The 26,076-nt window shown below is 40.8% G+C and overlaps 1 protein-coding gene across 1 annotated transcript; it reads right to left on the bottom strand.

Annotated features, from left to right (window-relative positions):
- Positions 1 to 26: 26 nt before the first annotated feature.
- Positions 27 to 26,040, bottom strand: uhrf2 (ubiquitin like with PHD and ring finger domains 2). The gene is made up of 16 exons (XM_077585856.1): positions 25,677 to 26,040; positions 14,214 to 14,618; positions 12,788 to 13,080; positions 11,050 to 11,268; positions 10,847 to 10,956; positions 10,068 to 10,254; positions 9,723 to 9,846; positions 8,710 to 8,817; positions 8,531 to 8,635; positions 7,825 to 7,931; positions 7,428 to 7,590; positions 7,015 to 7,152; positions 5,968 to 6,220; positions 4,520 to 4,668; positions 4,334 to 4,432; positions 27 to 2,782 (listed from the first exon to the last, which is right to left on the bottom strand). The coding sequence occupies exons 1-16, from the start codon at positions 25,827 to 25,829 to the stop codon at positions 2,636 to 2,638; spliced, it is 2,760 nt and encodes a 919-aa protein (XP_077441982.1). The 5' UTR covers positions 25,830 to 26,040; the 3' UTR covers positions 27 to 2,635.
- Between the last annotated feature and the right edge of the window lie 36 nt (positions 26,041 to 26,076).

Below are 26,076 nucleotides of genomic sequence, written 5' to 3'. Positions count from 1 at the left end.
ACAGATAACACCCAAGTAGACAAAAACAGTATTCAACCATGTTTTCTTTATCCTCTGCAGAGCATGACTGGTATTCGTGCCGTACTGATGAGTTGTGAATAGTTGAGAACAGTAATAGTCTCTTAATGCCCCAAGGCAGGCAAACAATGAGCAGCACAATGTCAATATTCCACAAAAAAAAAGCTTTTGTCTTGAATCCAAATATTTATTGGTACATATTAAGTATGACATGTATAAAACATGAAGCAACGGATCCCCTCGTCAGACTGGCTAATGCGCTCGGCACAATGATTAAAATGAACGTGAAGCAACTAAAAACCTATGTAGAGAAAAAAACAGACAGATGTTAGCTTTTTGAGAGAAATGAGACGTGACTTTAAATTCTTCAGTAGAGTGCAATAGTTATTAAAAAGAAAAAGAAAAACAACAGCACTAAAGCCAAGCGTCCACGAGACGTCTAAAAAGTTTTTTTTTTTTTTTTTTGTTTTGCACTGTAGGTTCACGTACAGAAGGAAGTCACTGCAGGAAGGAGCGCTATTTAGTTAGCCACAAACAAAACAAATCATTAATGCACATCACAGTTCGCCTTAAAAAGACCATTTAGAATTGCATGTTATGAAAAGACGACAAAAAAAACAACCTGAATGATCGAACAGAAGTGAGGACGACTTCAGCACAAACGCGACAAGCCCGCCTGGGGGGGGAGGGGGGGTGGGTCACATGACTGTAAAACGTGTCATATGACCAGAAAGGAGGCGAAAACATGAAACCCTGCCAACCGTCAACATTTGAATGCACCATGCCAAAAAAGTACGGGGAAAAAAAATCTAAGAACAAAACAATTATTTTTGACGTTTGAAATGAATGAGAATAAAACCACCATGAAAAAACAAATTCCCAATTTTTACGAGTCATTTTCTTGACAAGAAAGTGGTTGAACTGTTACCGCCTAAAATTAAGACACGGAGACGAGGGTTGCGGCAACTGGGCCTCAAAGACACATCAAAGACAGCCATTTCAGGCAGTTTGGTCCCGCAAGAGGTCAGCACTGCATTCGAGAACGCAAACAACCAACATAAACATTTAACCAGCTCACTTGGCGCTATTCGTCACTTTTTAGGCGCGGGGGGGGGGGGGTATCTTTGTGGGACTGCTGCTCATATCTGTGGAATGTTTATAAGCTCCTAAATGACTGAAAGGCTTCACCCCGGGGAACGTCGCGCATGTGGATGCGTTTACTAAAAGGTGCGTGCGCAAGCTTGTTAGCAGCTAGCATGACGCGACGAACAAGTGTTTCTTCAACAATTTTTTTTGCCATTTAAATACTTACTAGCTCTTTGGGAGTCATTAATATTATATGCTACATATGCATACTATGTACACTCTAGTTTGTGTTGTGGCGAAAAATCACGCAATAGAAAGACGCCAAACTGGGTGATCATCAAATACACAAATGGAGCGTGCAATCAAAGACACGTCAACTATGTTAATTGGGCGTATCATACAAAAAACATCAATTGGGTGCCGTCATCAGGACAGCGTCGGCTGGGGCGCGGAGTCAAAGACGCATCAAATAGGGGTGTCATCAAAGACACATCAAATAGGGGTGTCATCAAAGACACACATATTAGGCATATCATCAGAGACATTGATAGGCTTCATAGTCTAAGATGCCTCAAAGGGGGAGGGGTATCGTCAACGACACATCGAATACGGGTGTCAATAGCCCCTCCATCAAAGACATGTCAGCTGTGCTTAACATCCAAGATAGATAAACTTAGATACACAATGACACATGAAATACACATTATTGGGTGTATTGTCATAATCACATCAACTGGCTGCGTCGAGATTAGAGTCTGACACCCATCAAAGACACGCCAATTGGGTGTATCAAAGCTACATCAATCACCCGCATCATTCTAAGATGGCGGTATCATCAAATCCGTCAAATTGGGTGCATCATCAAAAACACACTAAATTGCTTGCATCATCAAAGACGAGTCAAAACTCATCAAAAAAAAAAAAAGCCCCTCAAATGAGGGTACCATCTAAGACACATCAAATGGGGCATTTCAGAGCCTTGTTACAATAAATGGACTGAGAACATACTACATGGTTCAGGAATGTTGTAGCGTGTCCTCAAAGACACGTCGAAGAGGGGGGGGGCTACATCAAAGATGTTAATTGCCATCTGTGGGGGAAGACTATGGATGGTACACAAAAATGCAGTCGGCAGGCATATGACACAAATTTCCTCGCGTGGTGGCCTCCACTTGACTAAACGCCTCCCTCAAGCTAATTTCATGTACTCTCTGCAGTTGAGTACGACAGTAGTAGTTGTAGTGTGTGTGTGTGTGTGGCGGGCTCGCGAGTGCGCGCGTTCAAGTCCTTGGTGTAAAATCTCAGGCTGGTGAGGTTTATGGAGAAAACGGATGAGGTCGGAAACCTACTGAGGTGCTTTGTGTGCTTGATGATTGTATACATGAAATGGCTGTGTGACGCACTATACATGTGCCCATCGGGGGAAGTGCAATGCATCTTTAAAGTGGAGCTTTCAACAGTATCATGTGTGTACGTGTGTGTGTGTGTTTACGGGCGTACGCGCGCCTCCCGGGTTGGAGCGGCGCGGACCTCATCGACCCTTCGTGTAGCCGGGAAAAAACTGGTCCAGCAGAACCTGTAGAGTCTTGTTTTGCGTCATGACGTAGTCCTTGCCCAGGTCGTGGCGGCAGGCGGGGCAGGTGTACACCTCGGCCCGGAACGAGCGCTGGAGGCACGTCTAAGCACGCAGAGAAAAGTATAGGTCGACTCTTTATACACGAGTTTTGAGAGGGATTTAGAGGTGCAAAATAGGCACCAATTTTTAACTCTTTGACTGCCAAAAACGTTAAATAACGTTTCGTAAAATCCTATGGAGGAGTGCCAAAGACGTTAAAAGACGTTTTTTTTCAAAACAGGTGAAACTAACCATTTTCTATTGTTGATTACTCAAAAACGGAATAAGGTAGAAACAAACTTTTTTTTTTCTGATGGAAGATGAGAGTCCAAGCTTGTTTTGGTAGTATGTGTGTTTCCATAGTCCAAACACATAATTTTCTATGGACCTTGAAAGATCAGTCAAAATGCTTAAAATCGGCTGGCACCCACGGCATCCCTTTTCTGAAAACGTCTGGCAGTCAAAGAGTTAAAAAGAAAAATTTGTACAAAAAACAAATCGCTTATGTTGTTTTCATAATTTTATAACAAATACAGGAAATTATGATTATAGCATTTTACGAAGAAAAGTCGTAGTTAAAATTTTCCATTAATTTTTTTTATTCGTAAATTATAATTGGTTTTGCTCTTAAAATGATTTAAAAACAATAAAGTACATTATAAAGATAGCATTTCACGAGGAAAATTTGCAACTAAATGTTGTAGAATTATGAGATAAGTCCATTTCACATGAATTTTTTTTCTCCTTAAAATTTTTTTCTCATTAATGATTTTAGAACATTATGATGGCATTTTATGGTAAAAATTCGAAACTCTCCAAAAATGTTGTAAAATTATGGTAAGCCTTAACTTCACGTGAATTTTTCTTTTCTCGTAAATTACAAGTGTTTCCCTCTTAAAACTTTGTTCTCATGTATTATTTTAGAACAAATTAAATGAAAGTAAGGAAGTCACAATTCTGAGAATGTTGGAAAACAATGAGAAAAGTTTCGCAGTTTCGGCATTTTTTTCTCTCTCTCGTAAATTTCATGTTTCACTCTTAAAATGTTCTCATGACTTATTTTAGAACAATAAAAGTACATTGGGACGATAGCATATCAGGAAGAAAAGTCAACTTTACGAAAGTGGCGTAAAATTATGAGAAGTCGGGATTTGGTGAGCAAAAAATTACTTGAAAAAATTCTGGTAAATTCTTCATATCAACCCAAGTCAATTGAGAAACAATCTTATCAATATTTTATAGTCAATATATATATATATATATTTTTTTTACATTTGAGCATAACATTTTACAGGAAAAAAAGTCGCAAAAACAATCTAATGGCAATATAAACCTTACATGCATTATGATGGATATAAAAAGTCTACACACCCCTGTTCAACTGCCAGGGTTTTTTCATGTAAAAAAACGACAACAACAACAAAAAAGACAAGATTTCAAAACCCTTCCCCAATTCCACCATTTATGCGACCTATAACCTGTACAACTCAGTTGAAAGAAAAAAACAGAAAGAAAAGCTGAACTTGATGTCAGGTATGTGCCGACTCGCATTTTACAAGAATTTTAACGGGATTGTTTAAATCAAAATTTTGGGTTGACATTGTATTGTTTTACCTTGCAAACATTGTGGGAGCAGACGGTGGTGATGGGCTGGAAGGCCAGCTCCTGGCAGCAAATGCACATGAAGATCTGCTCCATCTTACGCAGGAAGTTCTCGAGAGCACAAAAGAAAGACGCGTGGTTCATTTTTTTGTGGCAAATTGCACTTGTCTACTCTGTTGCGAGTGATATAGGACATACTGGTCCCTCTGCGAGGTGTCCCAGGGCCTCGTCCCACAGCTTCTTGTTGGCCGTGTCTTCGCCGATCAACTGCTGCTGCTGCTCCGACAGCACAAACGCCGCCTCCACCTTCACGCGCTTGGAGGGAGGCTCGGATGCTGGCGACCAATCTGAGAATATAAAACACACACACACACACACAAGCATACCTAGTTGTTGAGGTTTTTTTGTTGTCTCAATTGTTCAAGCAATGGACTGAAGGACACTATGGGAGTGCATCAACAACTTACGAAAAATAAACACCTCACCTCCAATAGATGTGACCTGTTTTACTTCAGGGAAATTCAGTCTCTTCCAAGTAACTGCCACTTTTTAACATCTCAAACATTTGCTTCAAATAGACATTATTTGCGCGCAATATCCACACAAGACAAATAAATGCCTCCCTCCAATAGATGCCTCCAATTTCCTCTCCAGGAAAACGTATTCCTCCTCAATCATCCATGCCTAGATGCCACATTTCCTCCCAAAAATATTTTTATGACACAACATAAACATTCACTTAAAAGAAATAAATGCCTCCTTCAAATAAATACCTTCTTTTTGTACGACTAATTGATCCCTAATATAACGGCTTTAAAAGACAATCTGCGGGAGTGCAAAGACGAACAAAACGAAAATTCATGCCTTACTACTAGATTTTCTTAAATAGTGACTTGTTCCTTCAATAGATTGTCGCTGGGTTTGTCACAACTCATAAAAAATACACACCTCTAATTCAATTTCTGTTCTTCTGTCAGACCAGCAGAGGGCACAAGTAATCTATGCTTAACTACTGTATTTCCTCAAATAATGGCCTCTAAGAGAAAGTGGGGCTGCAAAGACAAATAAACACCTCCCTAAAATAGATGCTTACCTGTTCCCCTCAGGAATATTACATAACCCTGTCTGTTCTTCAGGTAATTCAAAGTCCTATTTCCTCAAATAATAGCCTCTAATGGATGTTTTCTGGGTCATCAACATGAGAAAAATAAACACCTCCCTTAAATAGATTTTCTCTGTTCTCACTCATTTTTTTCCTTTTCTCTTGTCACACCAGCAGGGAGCCCAAGTAAATAATTCCAAACAATGATATTTCCTCAAATAATGGCCTTGAAAAAAAAGACTCTTATGGGGGCTGCAGACAAATAAACACCTCCCTCAAATAAATGCCTCTCTTTACCCTTCGAAAAAATTCCATTCCTCTGTGTCAGGTCTCCTGTCGCATTAGCATTAATTACTTAAATATGACTCTGTACAACAGGTGCAAAGACAAATAAACAGCAGCCGTCCTGCCACAGGAAAAAATATTTTCCTCTTTTTCTCTTCATTAATGCACACCTTACTGCAGTAAATGAAAAAAAGAAGAAGAAACAGCAATTTATCAATATTAAATTAAATATAAAAAAAAAAACAACACCACCACCCACCAGAGTCCTTGCTGGTTTTCTGATTGCCGTTACTCTGCGGCTCCTCGTCCTCGTCCTCCTCCACAGCGGCCATCAGATGCTCGTACTCTTCATCTTCCTCTTCCTCTTCCTTCTCCATCTTTGCTTGTTTCCTCGGCCGACCCCTCCCCCGTCCCCTCCCGGAGTGGTGCTTACCCCGACCGCCACGACCGGGCCGGGCGATGGCCTCCTTCTTTGTCTTGTTCGCCATGACTGCTTGGTAGCCTGGTGGGTACTGCACACACACACGCACACACAGGTTTGTTTTCCTATCTTTGTGGGGCCGTCTCATTGACAAAATGCATTTCCTGGCCCCTTCACCTAACCCCAACCATCAAAAATGATTGCCTACCTCTATTCCTTACCCTAACCTCAACCATAACCTAATTCAAGCCGTAACTCTAAAACCAAGTCTTGACCCTCCAAAAAGAAGTCTAAAGTTGTGGGGCCCCACAACTTTGTGAAATAACAGAACATTGGCCCCACTATGTGACGAAAACAAGACCACACACACACACACACACACACACACATGGTCGATGGTCGGAAGTAACACAGTACAAATATTTAAGAATATTTTTCACATTCCAAGTAATTGTTGTTCGGCACCCTTGGATTCACCTGTTCACAGATTTTTTTTTCCCTCCAATACTTTATAATGGCATCAATTATATGCTGATTTAAAATTATTTAGGTCATGCTTCTTTACATATTTTAATACTTAAAAAAAAAGGTTTTATTTTTTTTTATACTAATTCCTGTCTTTTGTAAAGTTTGACAAATATTAAAATAATAATGACAAAGTATTGTTAAAATTCATATCTTTGTCGTACTACGTATTAAGGGACCAAAAAAAAGCTGTTATTTTATTCTTTATATATATATTTTTTTTAAACAATCGGCTGAGTAATCGGAATTTTTTTCCCCTGTTACACATAGGAATTAGCATTATCGGCTAGGCTCGGGTAAAAAAAGTTAGACAGTTTGCGCATGATTGCAACGCAACCAAAATATTTCATGCTGTCTAACCTGGATCATTAGACCCAATTTATTGATCCTGTCCAGTCCTTCAGGTGTCCAGGGTGCTGGTTCCAGGTCGTCCCGTCTCAGCAGGTACCTCCACACCAAATAGCCGCACTTGCCGATCTCCGGCCAATATTTAACCACCTAAAACAAAAAGCCAACAACATATAGTACACAATCTGTGACAACAGTGTTTATTTCATTTCACAAATAATTATCATCATGGTCAACAAATGTACTTTCCCTGACAAAAAATCCGAATTGGGCATCACGCCCTGCAGTGTGAACGTAGCCTAATTGTATCAAGGAAGTAAAATATGCTAAGGTCTTATGCTAATTATAAGGTCTCATGGGTGATATTGTGGATTTTCAGCTATCGTGGGAGGGTCCGAAATGAGGGGATTCGTTATTTCTTTTACCTTGTAGATGCCGTCGTAGCGGTTTCCCTCCTCGGGGGCGTATTTGCTGATGCGACGGCCTTTGGAGCTGCGCACCACTCTCACCGGCTTCCCGGCCCGCCAGTTCCGGGACTCGGCTCCATCTTTGTCATTTAGTGGGGCATCGCAGTTGAGCGCCAAAGCTCTGCAAGTAGACGAAATCTTTAAAGGGGAGATACTTATAGTATGGAAAACAAATTTGACAAGAGGGATGCGAAGATCCAGAGCCACTTTCAGGCAATGGTTGGAGTTAAGCATGTAAAGCTACATCAAAGCAAAAAAGGTAAGCAGAGCTGCGCGATTGAATGGCGACCAGTCCAGGGTGTATCCCGCCCACTTTTCTCACCAAACATCATCAATGAATCATATTAGACTTTACCTGTTCATGTGGGTCAACGTCTGGTCAAACGAGTGCTCTCCGATGCGCTTGTTTCCCGAGAGGTCACGGCCTCCGCTGCCCGTATATGTGAACTCATCCCCCCGGTCCTAAAGCAGGTCACATATACAGCATTATACAAGAAAATCAACTAGAGCTGACCAGTAAGGAACCCTTGACATAGTTAAGTGGCACAATTCCAATTTTTTTGCTCACAAGTGTGTTATAATAAATAATAAATATATAAATAAATAAATAAATATAAATATAAATATATATATATATATATAGAATATAATAATAATAATAATAATAATAATAATAATAATAATAATAAAAATAAAAATAATAATAAAAATAATAATAATAATAATAATAATAATAGTATATCGTATCGTTATGGTCTCGGATGTTTGCTAATGCTAGTGCAGCTTTATCCAAACATGTTGATTGGTGACACTCACACCAGGATTTGCAATTCAATTCAAATATCAAAACCACCATCTTAATTCACATACTGATTAAATGAACCCGCTTCGGCATATGTGGGTTTTTCATGTTAAACACCTTCTTAAGGGATCTACATCAATTAAAAGTGAAATGGAAAAAAAATCCCCCGCAAAAAAAACCAAACTGAAATAGCCATAAAATAGGAATTGTGCATTTGGATCAGCAGTGAAAATCCAGCATTAAACGTCACGTGACCCACCACTTCGTCCTCAAAGCCCCCCGCCAGCACAAGCGAGTAGGAGCCGTCGTTGCTGCGACCGTGGATGCCGCCGACGTGCGGCCTGTGGACGCCCGCTTCGCTCACCTGAGGGTACAACAATGAAAGCAGATGAGGAAAATGAAACGTGTCATCCAGCTAGCAACAAGACGGCGGCCAACCTGAACTCGGAATTTCCACGTGGTTCCAACAGGAACGCCGGGAATGGGCCCGTAGTGATTGGAGGGAACAATGGTGCACTCCTTGGTACGTCCCACGCAGGCCATGCCCTGAAAGGAATAAAAATGACATGGACAAAAGTATTGGGACACACTTCTTTATCAATACCCTTATTCATCTATTCACTTTCTATATCTATACCATAAATCAATTTTCATTACTATCCTTCTAAGTCCATCCATCAAAACTCAAGTGATTTTACTTGTTCTATCGTTTGTGTATTTTGACAGAAGACTGTCAGGGAGCTTTTATGAAGACAAATCGTTAAAAAAAAAAAATAAAAAAAAATTGTAACTCCTTTAAAGCATGTTTTTGCTTTTTTAAGTCCAAAAGAAAGTAGAATTTAGGACATTTCTCGCTATGAAGTAAAGTGGCTGTTAAATGCGCCCACATAACACGCATAAGCCAGGCTGTTTTAAATTAGCCCGCAGACAGGGAATGTTCCACAGAAGAAAGAAACGAGGTATTTTTCCCTATGACATGTCCAGGAAAGTGTCTCGGTCATGCTCAGCGGCATTGTTCTCGTTACCATAAAAGGTTTAAAAAAATTTTTTTTTAAAAAAGGCGGAAAATAACATCCACTGTTTTCCAGCCGTGATATTATTACTAATGTAAAGTAAATGGTTTTATGGGTCATTAACAAAACCAAAAATTTTTTTTTTTTAATTAGCCCCTTGGAACCAGTTTCACAAATCAATTTGGGTGGACAGGAAGTCATCCATTTTGAGCAAATTCCAGGGCTCGAATTGTGACAAACTCTTACAGGGAATTTATCCAAATGAGACCCAATCGTAAAAAAAGGAATCCTAGACAGACAGGCGACGCTAAATTGCCAAGCTTTTTTTCCCCCAACAGCATCAAATTTGGGTGGAGCCTGGTCAAATGTTGCCGATCATTTTGAGGATTTGCTGTTCAGCTCCAGCTTTAACTTGCCTTGTTTCGATTTCCCACTCACCTTCCCCCAGTCCCGTTGACTCTCGGTGTTGGCCGATGGCATTTTGGCCTTCTTTTTGCTGGCCTTGAGCTTCTCCCCGGCCTTGACCACTTCGCTGGTGTCATTTTTACAGGTGGGACAGTACCTGGTGGCAACACAAGGCAAGCGGTTACACGCCGATGTCAGCTTGTTGTCGCGGTTACGAAACAGGCAGGGCTATAAATAGAAACATGGAGGGAGGGGTCTTCCTGCTTTGCAACAGCACAACACTGGCTTGACAGTCAAGACGCATGATCACAATATGATCCTTTTTTTGATTTCATTTGAAACTGCAGAAACCCGTAGATGGTAAGACAAGCGTCTCACCAGTCCTCATCATCCGGGATGGTGGCCAGAGGCGGGTTGAGGCAGTAGATGTGGAAGGCCATGTTGCACTCGTCGCAGAGCAGCTGCATGTGAGCGTCCTGCTTGCCGCCGCACACGCAGCACGAGCAAAAGCGGCACTCGGCGTCCGGGTCGGCCTTGCAGTGCTTGCACTCCGGCCCACTCTTTCCTAAAGCCAACAAAGGGGACAGCAAAACATAAGAGTCGATTTGTTAGCAGGGGTTTTCCTGGATAATTTAGAAGCGGCTGTCTTTACTTTCAATTTCGGGCTCCATTCAATCTAAAATTATTGTAAAATTAAAGCTACGCGCAGTTATCAATGGCCCCGCCCTAAAATATCCTTTTTCATGATCAATACTTATAGATTTTACACAATCAGGATTTTTCGGCCAATCACAGATTGAGCGTGGAAAAATAATTATAACCGATCACCGATTTGATCAGAAGAAGGAGCAATATATCCATTAAAAACTTTTTTTTAAATTTACTCCATATATATATATATATATATTATTATATATTTTTTTAATTATTATTATTATTTTATTTTTATTTTTATTATTATTATTTTTTATTTTTTTATTGCCACATGCTAGTTGAGAGTTAATTTGAATTTTAGTTATTTAAAAAAATAAAATAAAATTTTATTGCCACATGCTAGTTGAGAGTTAATTTGAATTGTATTTATTTTAAAAAATAAAATACAATTTTATTGCCACATGCTAGTTGAGAGTTAATTTTCAGTCGTCAATCTGCCGTACTTTTAAATTGTCCATCTGCAGCTGAGAGGGCCGGAGCTCCTGGTTTCTCCACCTGGTAGATTTCATCCAAGAAGTGAACTTTGCAATCTCCGATCACGTCGCCGGGACCCCTGCAGGAGGGTGGGACGCACAAAAACAATGAGAAGATTAGCAAATAGGATCAGGGGGGGGTTAAACAAGGGGCCGTCCATCGAGACGCTCACCCCAGGAGAATCTTGACTCGGAGCTCCTTGTTGGTGCGGGAAGCCTGATTGAGGGTCTGTATTTCCGCGTCGAACCAGAAGCCCCTCTCTTCGGGCGTCTCCATGTTGTAGTTGACGAAAACCCGCATGCCCACCATGAGCTGGTCCCAGTGCAGCAGGGTGCGGGCGCGCGGCCGCACGTGTACCGCTCGCATCTCCACCAGACCGTTCTCGGGGTAGCTGGCGTAGGACGAGAGGCCGTGTCAGTGTTGCCCTCAGACCAAAATGGCCGACTGCACGGTAAATTTCAATTTCGACCAAGGGGCCTTGAAACTAGAGATAGGCGGCGATACTGGGAAAATGTTAGACACATAGCAGGTCATTTATTGGGTACGACTAGACTGTTGTGCATATTAAATGTCCGCTAGAAAAATTACATTCCGTAGAAATACCACAAAAAAAATGGCGGCACGTCTCGTATAGCTGCTTTTCTGAATTTCAAGACCATCTGTCCAAGCAGGTGTTTACAGGGGAGAACGTGTGTGTGTGTGTGTGTGTGGGGGGGGGGGGGGGGGGTTATATGAGCACACACACATAAAAGAACAACCTTGGCCACCCTCCCGCTCTTGAGAAGATGATGACAAAAACCGCGGACAAAAAAAATCTGATGACTTTTAATGGAAGGCCGTTGGAAAGCTGATTATATACAGGAGGTTCTGTAAGCACAGGAAATGGGTCGGGCCGGCGTTTACTTTATTTTTGATGACACATTGTTGTGGTTTGATACTAACCCAGGACCTTTGTTGTCCTTGGTCTGATCCCTTAACGGCCTCTCAATCAATCAAATACGTCGAGGAAAGGATGTTAGGCAAAAAAGAAAACAATATGAATTTTAGAGCACTGCAGTAATGCTGCAGTCATTTTGTTGCAAATGAAAACAACAGCCTCATTTGTTTTTGTTTAATTTAACACAATTATATATATTTTTAAAAAGAATAAAATGTGGTCCAGGGTCCTTTTTTCAAATTTTTATTTATTTTTATTATTATTTTTTTTATAAATATATATATATATATATATATATATATATATATATATATATATATATATATATATATATATATATATATATATATATATATTGAATTCAGAAAAATCTGGCAATTTTCTTTTTTTTCTTAATCTCTAAAAACTAAATAATTAATTGAAAATGTAAAGAACGCATAATACATGGATTCAAACAGTGTCAACAACCGAAAGCGCAAATTCGAAACGCTCAAAAAATACCCAAAGCGTCAGCTGCGCCAAGGCGGCCATTTCTTAATGACGCGTTCGCAGCAATTACAGACAAAAGCCGGAGGAGAAAAAAAAAAAAAGTCATGCTCCCGAGAACACCGGCGTTACCATGGAAACGCCGGCTTCCAGAATGAATTTGACAGGGGAGAAAAAAAGGAAGAGGTGCGCGCCAGATACGAGTCCAATTTGTGCGTGTGCATTTTCATCGCCGTGTGCTTTGCGTTCGATCAATCGGAGGGAAAACCGATGTCCCGCTGCGCCGCAACATCTTGCATGACATACCGTATGCCACAGAGGAGGAACACAAGCTCATTATCTCACTAGCAGCTACAGCAACAACACTCCCAATCCGCTAGCTCACGTTGTATTTTCTCAAATATAGGCCGAACCCTCTAATATATGGTAAGAAAAAATAAATAAACACCTTCTTCAAATAATCAGTTTTACGACGGGGAGCACTTACTCCTCATATTTAATGTGATAGATGACATCCTCTTCCGTGGAGTCCGTCTGCGATGTGGAGGCTCCGTTGCTCTCGGAGTTTAACGCGCTAACGTTATTCCTGACAGTGTCCGTGTTTTGTCCCGGGCCGAGGGGCTGCTGCCCCTGCTCGCCCTCCAGCTTTCCGTTAGTCCTTTTGGGGGGCCGGCCCACCTTGCCCTTGACGGGCCCTTTGGGGGCTCGGGTCACATTCTCCACGCAGGCCTCGAACCAGGCGCCCACGCTCACGTCCCTGCAGTCGACCAGCTCGTTAATCTAAAAGGAAATTGGAAATTGAGCCCATCCATTCATTTGAGACAGCGGTACCTTGACTTATGAGTTTAATTTGTCCCATGACCAAAGAGCCTAACGAGCTATTTACTCATATACTGAATGATTTTCTCCATTGAAATTAACAGAAATTAAGAATTAAGTCAAACAACAACAATATTTTTACAGTAACAGTACTTCCAATTATGATGAGAAAATTTGGTTTTTAGTCAAAAAACAAAGTTTTTCTTGAACACAGAGTATTATAAGTCTTCTCAAATACTCTATAAAACTTTTCCTAATGAGGTCCTGTTCAATATGGATTTTTAGGCTGATGCCGATTGCGATATTTGACAGAATTTAATTATGAAAACTGACGAATGTGACAAATTTTTAATGAAATTTTTTTTTTTCAGGCCGATAATAGTACAGTACTCAACTCTTGAGTAGTCACCAGTACCGATACCAAGTACCGATACCACTAATGGCAATTTTCTATTCTTCTAAATTTTTGATCCTGATCATAAAACGTCCACGAGAGGGAACGAGAATCGATACCTTGAAATAATAAGGGCTGGTATCGGCCTGATACCGATACCTACAGTAGCATTGGTACTCTCCCATCCCTAAAAAAAATTTTTTTAATAATAAAATTAGCCCTATTTTATACATAATAATACAACAATAGCAATACAGGCAGAACATTTGTTTCACTTTTAGTACCTTTAGTTTTTTGTGTAATATTTACAACAGAGAGAAAATTCAGCAAAAATCAATCGGTTTATTTTTTGGGATTTTTTTTTTTTTTTTTTTTACAATTTTTGGTGGTGTTATGATCCCTGAATGTTTGTTTGAATGAATGAATCTATGTAATAATGATGTGTAAGGAAAAAAATCATCCAAAAAATGGCCCCCCCAAAAATATGTGCCGATTTTTGCCAATTTTTCATCCGATTGTCTTACGTGTAAGGCCTGGAAGTGTTTTTTATGCAAATATTTACTCTAATTATGATTTTTAACTGCTGTCTAGCGTAGGTTAGTGAATCTGGACTCCATCATAAATCCAGCCCCCCTTATATATAATTCCCAGTGTGTTTGATTCATGAAAAACTGTTCAAAGGGGCCAAACCTAGACTTACTTTGTACTTCCCAATTCCCGGGTCCACCAATGTGTTCTTGCTGGATGTCGGCGGTTGGGTGTCGCAAGTCGGACTCGAGGGCTTGAACCCGTTTTTGGTGCTAGCTGAGTTATTGGGGGCAACGGCGTCCGGCTTGGTCTCATTGGCAGTCTCGGCCGTGTCGCTGCAGTCATTGTCTTTATCGGTGGAAGTTTCCATAGCGGCGGGGGGGACGGGAGCGGGGCGGTCGGGGCTTTCGGCCCGAGGGACAGCGGAAGCCGGGGCAGGGGCGGAGGTGCATGCCACACTGGGGGGGTCCTTCGCCGCCACGGGGCTATCCGGAGGGTCTGTTTGGGAGCGGATCAGCAGCTGGACGATGTCATTGAGACCCACGTTGTAGTCAAAAAGCGTCTGGCCATCTTCCATCTGGTGAAAGAGATGAAAGATGACTGAGATGCAAAAAAATATTTTTGATTCATTATTCACAAACTCACAGTTTGGCATTTGCAAAGTCGCCTACATTTACTGATTTTCAAACCCAGTGAAATCCCTAATAGCAGCGCAGCAGAACATCCCTAAACCTTACTTTCTGTATAACCGCCATTTTGTGTTCTCCCCGCATGGACCTAACCGTTTCGGATCAGTACACACCATTCTGGCACAATTTTCCAGCACCATCTTTTGTGACTGCTGTGCGTTTCTGTGCAGTCAAAATATTCACACCAGCCTCCAACGCTGTGATAATCCTTCATCATCATCATCATCATCATAATAGTTGATGTGCATAAGAACTGTAAATTGTGCTTTTGACTGTACTGTATTTTTAATTAAGGGTGCAGAGTTCTTAAAGCTATTAATGGCTCAGTTGAAATGCAATTTTGGCGATTGTGATAGTAGTTTATGATATACAGTATTTAGGGTTTAATCTATTACTAATAGGCATTACTTTAAACGGAGTGTTTATTATTTCTAGAAATTGGTTATTCACATTCGGGTTAATGAAGATCCATTGTATTCACGTTAACATACTTATTCCGGCTTTTTATGCTCTGTCTGAAAAAAAAAAAGATGCCGTTAAAGCCAAGTCTACGTAGGAAAGTAGCACAGTAGCACACACAATTGGTGTCAAGGAAGTATCTCGACTGATCTTTTTATGTCGAGGAGGAGCTATGTAGAGTGTTGTCAGATGACTTTGAAATCATATGTAAGTGTTTTGGAATCATTATTTGGAGTATATTTGCAGTTTCAATTATTAAATTAAATTATTAAAATCAATTATGAATCTTTTTTGGGGGCCGGGGGGGGGGGGGGGGTTGTCAATTAATCAGCGAGCCTGACGAATTAGAGGGTTGTACTCTATAGCTACATGAAAAACCTTAACGGACAACAATCCACTACAGTCGCACCAAAACAGCGAGCAGCCCGTCAAGGACAAAGAAGGAGAAAAACGACATCCAATCGCCGCTCTCTGGCGCTTCAATAAGCACACGGGTGGCATTTAAGGACCTTGAGTTCTAAAATGATCCAATGGAGCATATTGCTACCTAGCGATACTGATTAAGAAACCTACCGCATGTTTACAAAATCAAAGTAAAAAGAAGCTGCTTTTTTTTTTCTCTTTCTTTTTTACCGAAAATGCTGAGGGAAAGAAACGATGGGTTGCCATGACTACCAAACGGGAGCAGGCCCGGTTTCCTACCCCCACTACCTCCCATCCACCTGAATGTGTAAATAATCAAAACTACCGTCAATGTGCCCGCCCTTTTTTTGTGCAGACTTTGCAGAATGTGGTTCATTATATTGACCATTTACTAAGGCTAGCTACCGCTAGTGCGTCTCATTATAGGCATCGGCCATTCATCTCCGGGTTCATTGTGTGGCGGCGAGCCGAGCATGGCCGCCGCCGCCGTCCCTCCTGGAAGAGACTTGCGAGTTGCATCTCCCCCATATCCCTGGCTAGTTTTCATCATCTGGTGAAATTTAGAACAGAGACGCAGCGGCTCAAACCGTGCGAACACCTGGCTCAGTCAGTCTTCCATTCAGGCCCCCCGTTTAACCGTTTAAGCGCGTCGGAAACATGGGCGAGGTTTTTCAGAAGAAAAACCGCAGCGGAATTGCATGTGCCGCATTAAACCCGAATCTCATCTAGGCAGCTCTCGCCTAAACCCCCCCCCCCCCCCCCCCCCACCCAGCGACTTCATTACCACCAGCGCAATCGGCACCCTTGCTGTGACAGCCCAGTTTCCAATCACAAGCCGCTCAACGGTCTCCAACACAAAGAAACTCATCGCGCAGAAAACGGACATTTTGTGTAATCCGGCCAGATTTCTCCCCGTGTGCCGGACTGACGGCGTGACCGTGAACTGGGCATGGGTATCCCCGGTTCATAAATAATACAGTAGAATATAAACACACGTTGCCTCATTTTATGACTCAGTGAAATGCCACGCAGTGTTCCGCTCGGGGACGTCAGATCCGAACGAAGCTTTGGACAAAGTGGAGACACTTGACTTGAGGAAAAGGCTGCAACGAACCACAGCACTTCCTTAGCAATGCAACTGTGCGCGTGTGTGCGTGTGTGTCTGTAGTAGAATGAAACAAGCCTTTCTCTCCACGGGGCTAATTTCTCTTCTGTTATTTCTACAGGCAGCCTTTCAAACGGCGCCTTTCTCATTGTAGCAGGTACCAAAGACGATATCAGACACAGAAGCTCAAACAGAGACAAGAAAAAAAGACCTGTGGCTAACGTCAAAAACAAGAAGAAGAAGAAGAAGAAAAAGCCCTTCCTGCTGTGCGCGACGAGGCCAAGGCGATTCTTGTTTGAATTTGAACTCGTGTCACATTTTCTTTATCTGATCCTGAAGATGAAAACTGATTTGGCCGTGTTGCTGTTGCCCACGTGCTGCCCAGTGTTCAAACGACAACAACACAAAGGGGGACACACAGTGGAAAATTGTCTTTTGAAATGCTTGGAGACAAATAGATTGAGTGCTTGTCCATCTATCAAGTGTGAAATTAAACAACCAAGTGTTAACTTGACTTGGGAGTGACTTGACTTCTTCTTTTTTTTTTTTTTCTGGAGAGCTCAGTATTGTTCATTCGGTAATTTTACCGATTTGACATGTCATCATCATTGCTCTCCTTTTTTTTTTTTTTTTTGGAGAGCTCAGTATTGTTCATTCGGTAATTTTACAGATTTGACATGTCATCATCATTGCTCTCCTTTTTTTTTTTTCTGGAGAGCTCAGTATTGTTCATTCGGCAATTTTACCGATTTGACATGTCATCATCATTGCTCTCCTTTTTTCTTTTTTTTTCTTTTTCTGGAGCGCTCAGTATTGTTCATTCGGTAATTTTACCGATTTGACATGTCATCATCATTGCTCTCCTTTTTTTTTTTTTTTTCTGGAGAGCTCAGTATTGTTCATTCGGTAATTTTACCGATTTGACATGTCATCATCATTGCTCTCCTTTTTTTTCTGGAGAGCTCAGTATTGTTCATTCGGTAATTTTACCGATTTGACATGTCATCATTATTGCTCTCCTTTTTTTAATTTTTTTTATTTTATTATTTTTTAGTATGTGGGTAAATATGTGTATGTGCATCTGCGTGCGTGCAAGTGTGTGTGTATTCATTAGTTCACCTAAAACCTATTAAAAAAAAATCCCATACCGTTCACCTAAACCAAACACTTCCAGCCAGAGTCGTGAGGCCGTCAAGAAACCCGAGGAAGGAAACCTTCTTGACTTGACTTCTGAGTTTTTCCCCAAGATAAATGACGATCACTTGAACAATATTTTTTGTCTTGAGGTGCAAGCAAATATTGTAAATAGGAACACAAGATGGTGGCTTCGAATGTTACAAGTAGAAGCTTACAAATTGAACATTACTTGGAAAAAGACACCAAGTTAAAGCATGTATATATATATATATGTATATATATATATATATATATATATATATATATATATATATATATATATATATATATATATATATATATATAGAAATGCCTATTGCGTATTTCAGCAAATGTCAAATAACTTTGTTAGACTAAAGTTTGTTAGCTTAATGCTGGCCCACAAGACATGTACATAGAAAGTATAACAATGCTCACCGGTATACATTCTTTATTCATTCTAAAAAAATAAAAAGTCTAATTTTACTGCATCTTAATGTGCAGTAAAATTAGACAGTCTTATTACGTATGCATGAATATGTTTGCATGTACTATACTTCCTCCAGGTGGCCAAGGCACACACATAAGAGGCGAATGAAAAATCATGATGCATACGCTGTTAAATTCTTTACATTCTATTTAATTATGTTATTACAAAATTGTTTAGAAAGTACAAAATTGTAAAACACTATTTTATTTATTAAAAAAACAAGCTACAAAATTTGGGGGCCGATGTTTTATGGGGGCTGGAACGGATTAATGGCATTTCCATTCTTTTCAATAAGGAAAGAGGATTTGAGATGAGTGTTTTTGAGTTACGTGGTCAACAAACGAATTAAACTCGTAATCCAAGATCCCAATAAAAATCGTATGTTTTCTGAAAAAGTAAAACAGTTCTCCACTTCAGGCCTGCTTTTACGCTACTGTGGGGCTAATTTACATAATTTCCCATGCGGCGAATTTCTCACCCATGACTTGGACGCTAGACTGGGTGAAGATCCAGAGCCACTTTCAAGTGATGGTCACACTTCTGTGTAGAACTTGAAAATCGATATTTCTGCAGATTGGTCATGATGTGCTGCCATGCAAAATTGAATTTGGGGCTATGGTTAAACTAGTCTATTCATTTGCCACCTGGACCGCTACAGACCACAAAAACTAGATTTGTTGATAATCACTTTTTAATAATTCCTTGAAGGGTCGGAAAAGCCACTAAATATAATTACAAAGCCGCTGAGTTGGCAAGATGGAGTAGCCGCTTGCTTTGTTGCAGGACCTTGCTCCTTTCAGGGTTGCCAAAGTAACGAAATCTTAAGCAGAACCGCCTCCCCAAACCCGAGTAATATATTAACAATTCAGAACGGATAAAGTATACAGGAATTCCTTTCTGTATTTTGGCCAAATAATTTCACAGCCTTTTTCATGAAGATTCCTGGAAACGGTTTGAAATTGTGGCTATAAAGGCATACGCATGTCTCCAAAAAACACAGCCGGGTCATGATCAATAGACTTTGAATCGAGCGAGAAGAGCGACTGGAGTGTTGTTCTCAGAAAAGGATTTAATGGTGTGAAACCAGAGCCTCCCCCCCCCCCCCACAGCGTTGGCGGCTATCCGAACCGATTTTCGCCTTCGCCCTCCACCCACAGCCCGTCTCGGCGAAGAGCTGAGCAAAATAGGTCACGTTTCCAAAAACAATGGCGCGGGCCGCGGGGTGTGTCTGTCATCCGCTAACTTCACGCTAAAAGGATTTTACCCTAGAAGGATACAGGATCCTAAAAATGACGATAATCATAGATTTACTTGAATAATGAAATAAAAACATTCAGGTTCAAATGTCAATATTATTAACCCTGATTCGTTCTAATATTAAGCTAACTGCTGAGTTAGCTTCACTGCCGATGGTGGAATGTAGAGGACATTTTTAACCCTCAAAATGAATGGATGGATTACAAACAGGTGTAAAAAATTAGCTTACTACTGTACAACGTACGGGCTAAACCTGCTTGCTAACGCTAGTCTGTGCATCTAAAATGTAGTTCTGCTTACCTTTTGACTTTGGCATGTTAAGCGGGCGCATCACACCTGCGTGGGGGTTGTGAGTGTTTCTACATGCCTCTGCATGTTTCAGACAATGCAGTTGCTTGAAAATGGCTCTGGAGTCGAGATCTTCACCCACCCAAGCGAGAAACGTGGAATGGGGGAGGTTATTATGTAAATTAGCCCCAGTTTTGTAACAATGGGTGGACCTTAGACTGAGGGTAGTTGTCTAATTTCACACTTTCAGGTGGACAAGCACTATAGACCAAATTAGGTTTTTCATAATATGTCCTCGTTAAAAATGTGTAAATGTGACCCAAAACTAGGATGTAAAAAAAAAAAAATCGATTTAAAATCGGTCGATTTTTTGGGGTGTTTCTTTTTTTTTTGTACACATTACAACATAAGACAAACACAATTTTATTCCTTCAGACAAATCTTGTCTATTTTAATCATTATTAAAAAAAATAAATTGAAAATCGGCCGATTAATCGGGTATCAGAATTTTATTCTGACAAAATATCGGAAACAGCATCGGCCTCAACAAATCCATAAAAGTCGGGCCCTACTTGAAACCTTGTCTCTATAGTTACTAGCGTTACGAGGCATAGAAATCAACTGGCAGAAGAGAAACAACACTGCTTTTGGACTTGAGAGGTTGCATTGTTAGTCGGAGACGGGAAACCGTCGTGTGCAAAAGATTCCTGATTCCGGGGTCTGTCTTTGTCTGGTGACCGTCCATGAAGCGTACAAGTACAAACACGCGTGGCTGCATCAAACTGCCCAAAGTGGAGCCATCGAAAAAACACCCGTGCGTGTGCAATAATCAAAACTGCAGCCTTAACTAGGTCACAGCAACAGTGTGCGCGTGTGTATGCGCGCGTTAAGCTTTCCCTACAAGTCGACAATAGGCAACAGCTCGCGGTGGAAGACGGCCCAAACTGGTAACGCGTGAAACACGTTGAACCGTTTAATAAAACAAGCCAACCTCTCTTTCCTTCTTTTTTTTTTTTTTTATTGTCTTAACCGAAACGCCGAATGGAAGCAGGCGTGGGCGTGAGGTAGCAAGGCCGCGTGGACAACAGAAGGTGTGTGCGTGCGCGTCGTGAAAAAATAAAAATAAACGACGACACAAGACGCCAAAGTGAAACCCAAGTAGCGCGGCGGCAAATAACACACAAACAGCGAGGGAAGGAGTCGCGATGGCGTCGAGACCCTTCGCGTTGCCTGCAGTGAGCTGGAGAGCGCGTGTGTGTGTGTGAGTGTGTGTGTGTGTGTGTGGTGGGGGTAAACAAGACGCCATTTTGAAAAGGAATTAAGACAGAGCTTTTCCCGTGCGCGGGAGGGCACCAGCTTGCGTTGGACTGGGTGTCGCTGGCTCATTCCATGCATTACTTAGCGCTCGGAAATCCCCGAATCAACCCTCCCTGCTCATTTTTCCAACGAGACGGAGGAGGAAGCGCGGGATCTTGCAGTAGCGGCAGGCCTCGCCATTGGCAGCATGGCCAGAAACCCCCGCCCCCCCCCAACCACCCACGCAACCCGCTTTGTGACATAACCCAGCTAATAATTAAACCGCGAGCCAACCGCATGTCGTTTAACAACATCAAAACGGTTTTCAGGCCCTTCCGTCGTCATATAATAAAACCTTCCGCGAATAACAAAAATTCTCGGATAGCCCCTCCCACACAGTCATACAGTTGTACCTTGATTTACGAGAACTCCCAAGCCTTGAATCTGGACTTTGTAACATTTTGCCCAAAAATATCTTTACAATAGCCTTTTTATTTGACCATTTATGACTGAAACTGTTTTTAATTAGTGGACCTTAGCTGTCCATAAAGGGAACTCCTGCAAGCATCTGGCCAAGTGTTTTCAGAATTTGAATTTCCCGCCCTCTGTCTGCGGGATGTGACATCATGTGCGCGTTGCATAATAGAAGAAGGGAAAATGCAGTTTCATTTTTCAGCCACAGGCGGCAGTAGCGTTGCATAATAGAAGAAGGGAATATGCAGTTTCATTTTTCAGCCACAGGCGGCAGTAGCGATTCTAAATTCTTTTTTTTTTTTTTTGCATTCAGTAGCTTTAGGACTTTTGTGTTGCGAGTAGGGCTGGTCAAATTATCAAATTCAAATTGACATGGCAATCAAGTAGAATGCAATTTATATATATATATATATATATATATATTTGAAATATGAAAAGTTGTTGTACAGGGTTCCCTCATTTATCGCTGGGGTTCTGTTCCAAAAAAAATACCCACAATAAGTGAAATCTACGAAGTAGTCAGTTTTACTTTTTACATTTATTCTAAATGTCACACTTTATACTTTTCTCATAGAGGCATTAACATTTTCTCACATTTCTCTCTTGTTTAAACGTTCTCAATGTTCGGACCTTTATAAAATAAAAATGAAAAAAAATTTGTTACACTACTGTTAAAAAAAAAAATTGCTCAATTGCACACACAAAAATGAATGAAACAGCGAGGCCGTGAAAAGTGAACCACATTATAGTGGGGGAACACTGTAATCTGATTTATGACTCACTAACTCGTGTTTACGCCACACTTGTTTGGTATATTTTTGTCTTGTCTTTCATATTAGTTCATCGTTCATTTGCCTTTATTTTAGCGTAAGACAAACAATCTAAGAACAAAACAGTTAGGTCTAATAAATCTGATATTGGTTATTGTAATACATTACAGATTAATGTATTAATTGTGTTTGTTAAAAAAAAAAATACATGTGAATACCATGAAAAAAATAACCGCATATTAAATCGCAATCGCAATAATTATTAGATTATTTTTCAAAATCGTTCAGCCCATTTCGGTAGAATAATCGATTCGAAAAACATTTGATATCCGCAGCCCTACTAGTTACAGAAACGCCACAAAAATGCGGAAATTCAAATGTATGTGTATTTTTTTTTAGCTAATAGTTTTAATTAAGTGTTACATAATATTTAGCATTAGATAAATTCACCAAAGGCGAATCACAAATTGGTGAAGTTTCCATGACCCCAGGACGTCGGGCTAAAATACTCCAGCTCACTTCCCCGTCCTGACGGTCTTCTCATTAATTCTCCGAGCTTATTTTTGTGGCAGCCAACAAACTGGCAAAGTTCACAGATGCACAGAGAGGAGAATCACCCTTCGGGCCACAGTCGCCATTTCCTTCATTGGAGCTGAATTCCACAACAGGAAGTAGTATGTTGGGCAGCGTCATTCATAAAGGACATTCTTAACTAGTGATACGCATGTGACTGCAGGAAGTCGGACTCGGATGTAAAGAATGAGGGACTTCTTGTGCCGACATGGCCGTAGAACATCAAACTAAAATGCTAACAGAAACATGAGGCGCCGTCGCACTCTGCTGTTTGCCGCTTATTAAGATGTTAATTGCACATTTTAGCGATTCGTTCAATGGTTCTAAATAATAACGACAAAGTCATGAGTTTGAAAAAGGTAAATGGCCCTTGCATCTTTCTATTTTTCTGTTTGTGGCCCTCGGAGGGCAAAGTTTGGACACCCCTGCTTTAGAAAGAACCCAGAGGCAGCAGAAACAATAAAAAACAGCAGAGGCTGCAGGATTGAACCCTGTGGAACACCATATGTTCCGTTATACTTGTGAATTCCTATTGATGATTGATGAAACTTTACACCTGTAATTAACAACTTGTCTTTTCCTCGTTAAAAAAAAAAAAAAAAAAAAAAGTACAGGTGATGGCATCTGTAAAGCTGATGTTCAGTATCCAGAAAAAAATGCAGAACAACAGAGATCAGGGAATGATATAAGCCATTATGGAAGACAGAACAACAAATAAATGAGTCCCCCGCGAATAGTGGAAATCTGCGAGTAACTGACTAGTAATAATAACTAAGTAACTTCCCTTCGCACCGGATTAACCACTGACGCAAACAAAGGCCTTCAAGTGAGTGGGGGAGGGCGGGAATCAAACCCGAAGCATAAAAGTGCGACACTGGGCGCCACAAAAAAAAACAACAACAACAAAAATCAAGACATGATGATGACATTCTCAGTCTCTGCCCGTTTTTTTTTTATAGCAAATATCTTCAAGCATGCATTTAGAAACAAATCCCTCAAATCACTGCACAAGGTTTTTAAGTGTCATTATAGAATACAATAGCATTTCTGGGAGAAGAAAAACTACAAAATAAAATGCCTGCCCTTAATTAACACCTTAGCTAATAGACCCCCGGCGTTGTGCTGTTAAGTAGATAAATCCCCCCCCCAGCCACTTTGCACTACACTGAAATACGTTATATGACCCTATTTTGCTATGTGGCGCTAAATAAAATGCATTTGAGAGGTATTGTTGTGGCTAATGAGTGTATTTGAGGGCTGTGTGCACATTTTATGGTACCTGACAATGTGATGTCATAAAACAGCTGATGTACATTGTCGTAGTAAACAACCCCAATAAGCCTTTTAAACCCAATGGTGGAAAGTAATGAAGAAAATATTTAGTTGCTCCATTTAAGTACATTTTTCAGGTATCTGTACTTCAGTATTAATTTTTCTCACGACTTTTTACCTTTAAGCCCTACATTTGAAAACGTTACTTTCTAACTCCTTACTTTGCCGTAATAGGCTTGGCTATTATTTTCGTAAACCTCCACCATGGAAGACGAAATGACACAAACATGTGACTCCGAACAATTAACCCCAACTAAAGAACAGATGTTCTAGTAGGCTTTTCCTGTGCTTTGAGTTACAAACATAGGCAAAGAAGAAATGTTACTATTTTCTCAAGGCACCGCCGTATGTATCAAAGCTCCCGAACCCCAAACTAACGAGCCAATGCGAGATTGCAAGTGTGCCCGAGAGTGCACTGGAAATGACTGAGCACAACTTCTGTCTCTGATAGGTTGATCTGACTCGGACACGGTGGTTTCTCAAAAAACAAGAAATGTCAACTCACAATTTAACCTATATAAAATATTTATTTTTGAATAAAAGTCAAACCTAGTCTGCCACCTACCAAAGGATTTATGAAATGTACAATAGCTATATGTTTACTTACTTTTGATATTTTGTTGTATTTTTCTTTCCTTATCAAAAAACAAAACATTGTTTCATGTTGTACAATTCCATTCAATAAAAAAATATTTGCCAAACAAACAAAAAATGTACAATTGTACAAGCTATACAGTAGATCACATTAATGGTGAAATAAAAAAAAACTGTCATTTGAACATGATTGTAGACTTTTTATATTCACTGTAAAGACTGCAAATTTTCGTTTGTACTTATAGTAAGTACAATTCAAAACTGGTACTTTTGTACTTTAACTGAAGAAGAAACAGTACTTCTCTTTTCAGCATATTTTACTCAAGTATCTGTAGTTGTACTTAAGTACAGATGGTGAATACTTTTGCCACTTTTCTTAGAATCTAAAGGGGTAAAAACCTGAATGAATGCTAACGTGCAAACAGCATTGGTGAAGTGGGTGGGTGCTCTTCTCTCTCTCTCTCCTCATCTACCGCGTCAACGTAAACAAACATGTCCACAGCGCTTGTGTGTGTGCGTGTGTGTGCACTGTGCACAGGGACCCCCAAAACAACTTGACATGACCGTGAGGACCACTCTTGAAAACGGGGAGCGGGGGTCTTGCGCAACAGCTATTGGCGAATTCCTATCAAAACAGGAAGCTACCGAGCCACTGTCACTCTTTTTTAGCAGCATGAAATAAAATAAACATTTTAAAGAAGAGATTGCGTGACGACGGAGGGCACCTTACCTGTTTGCCCCGGTAGAAGAGGCGCTGCTGCTGCGGGCTCACATTGAAGATATCCCGTATTTTCACGCGGAGGGTCTCGATTTTGGTCAGCCTGGACAGATCGTCCACGGTTTTAGTCTCCTTCCCGTCTATGGTGCGGACCTGGATCCACATCGTCGCGCAGTCCCTGTTTCGATACGTTTCGACTAAAACGCGCGGTTGGATGTTAGGCGGGGATATTGTCGCTTTCCGAAAAAGGGGCGCGGTGGTTCAGACGGACACAATCCGAGTCTCCATCGCGCTTTTTCCGCCGCAGAGGCAAAAAAACACGTCGGTCGGAGGACTAGTGTGTGCTGTGGCTCGTGCGGATGGTGTTTCACAGGAGGTCGCGGCGCCAAGCTAGTCTCGCGAGATGTCGCCC

Source organism: Vanacampus margaritifer, chromosome 14, assembly GCF_051991255.1.
Source record: "Vanacampus margaritifer isolate UIUO_Vmar chromosome 14, RoL_Vmar_1.0, whole genome shotgun sequence".
Taxonomy (NCBI): Eukaryota; Metazoa; Chordata; class Actinopteri; order Syngnathiformes; family Syngnathidae; genus Vanacampus; species Vanacampus margaritifer.
The sequence above is the reverse complement of the archived record's forward strand: the minus strand, read 5'-3'. Positions and strand labels throughout refer to the sequence as shown.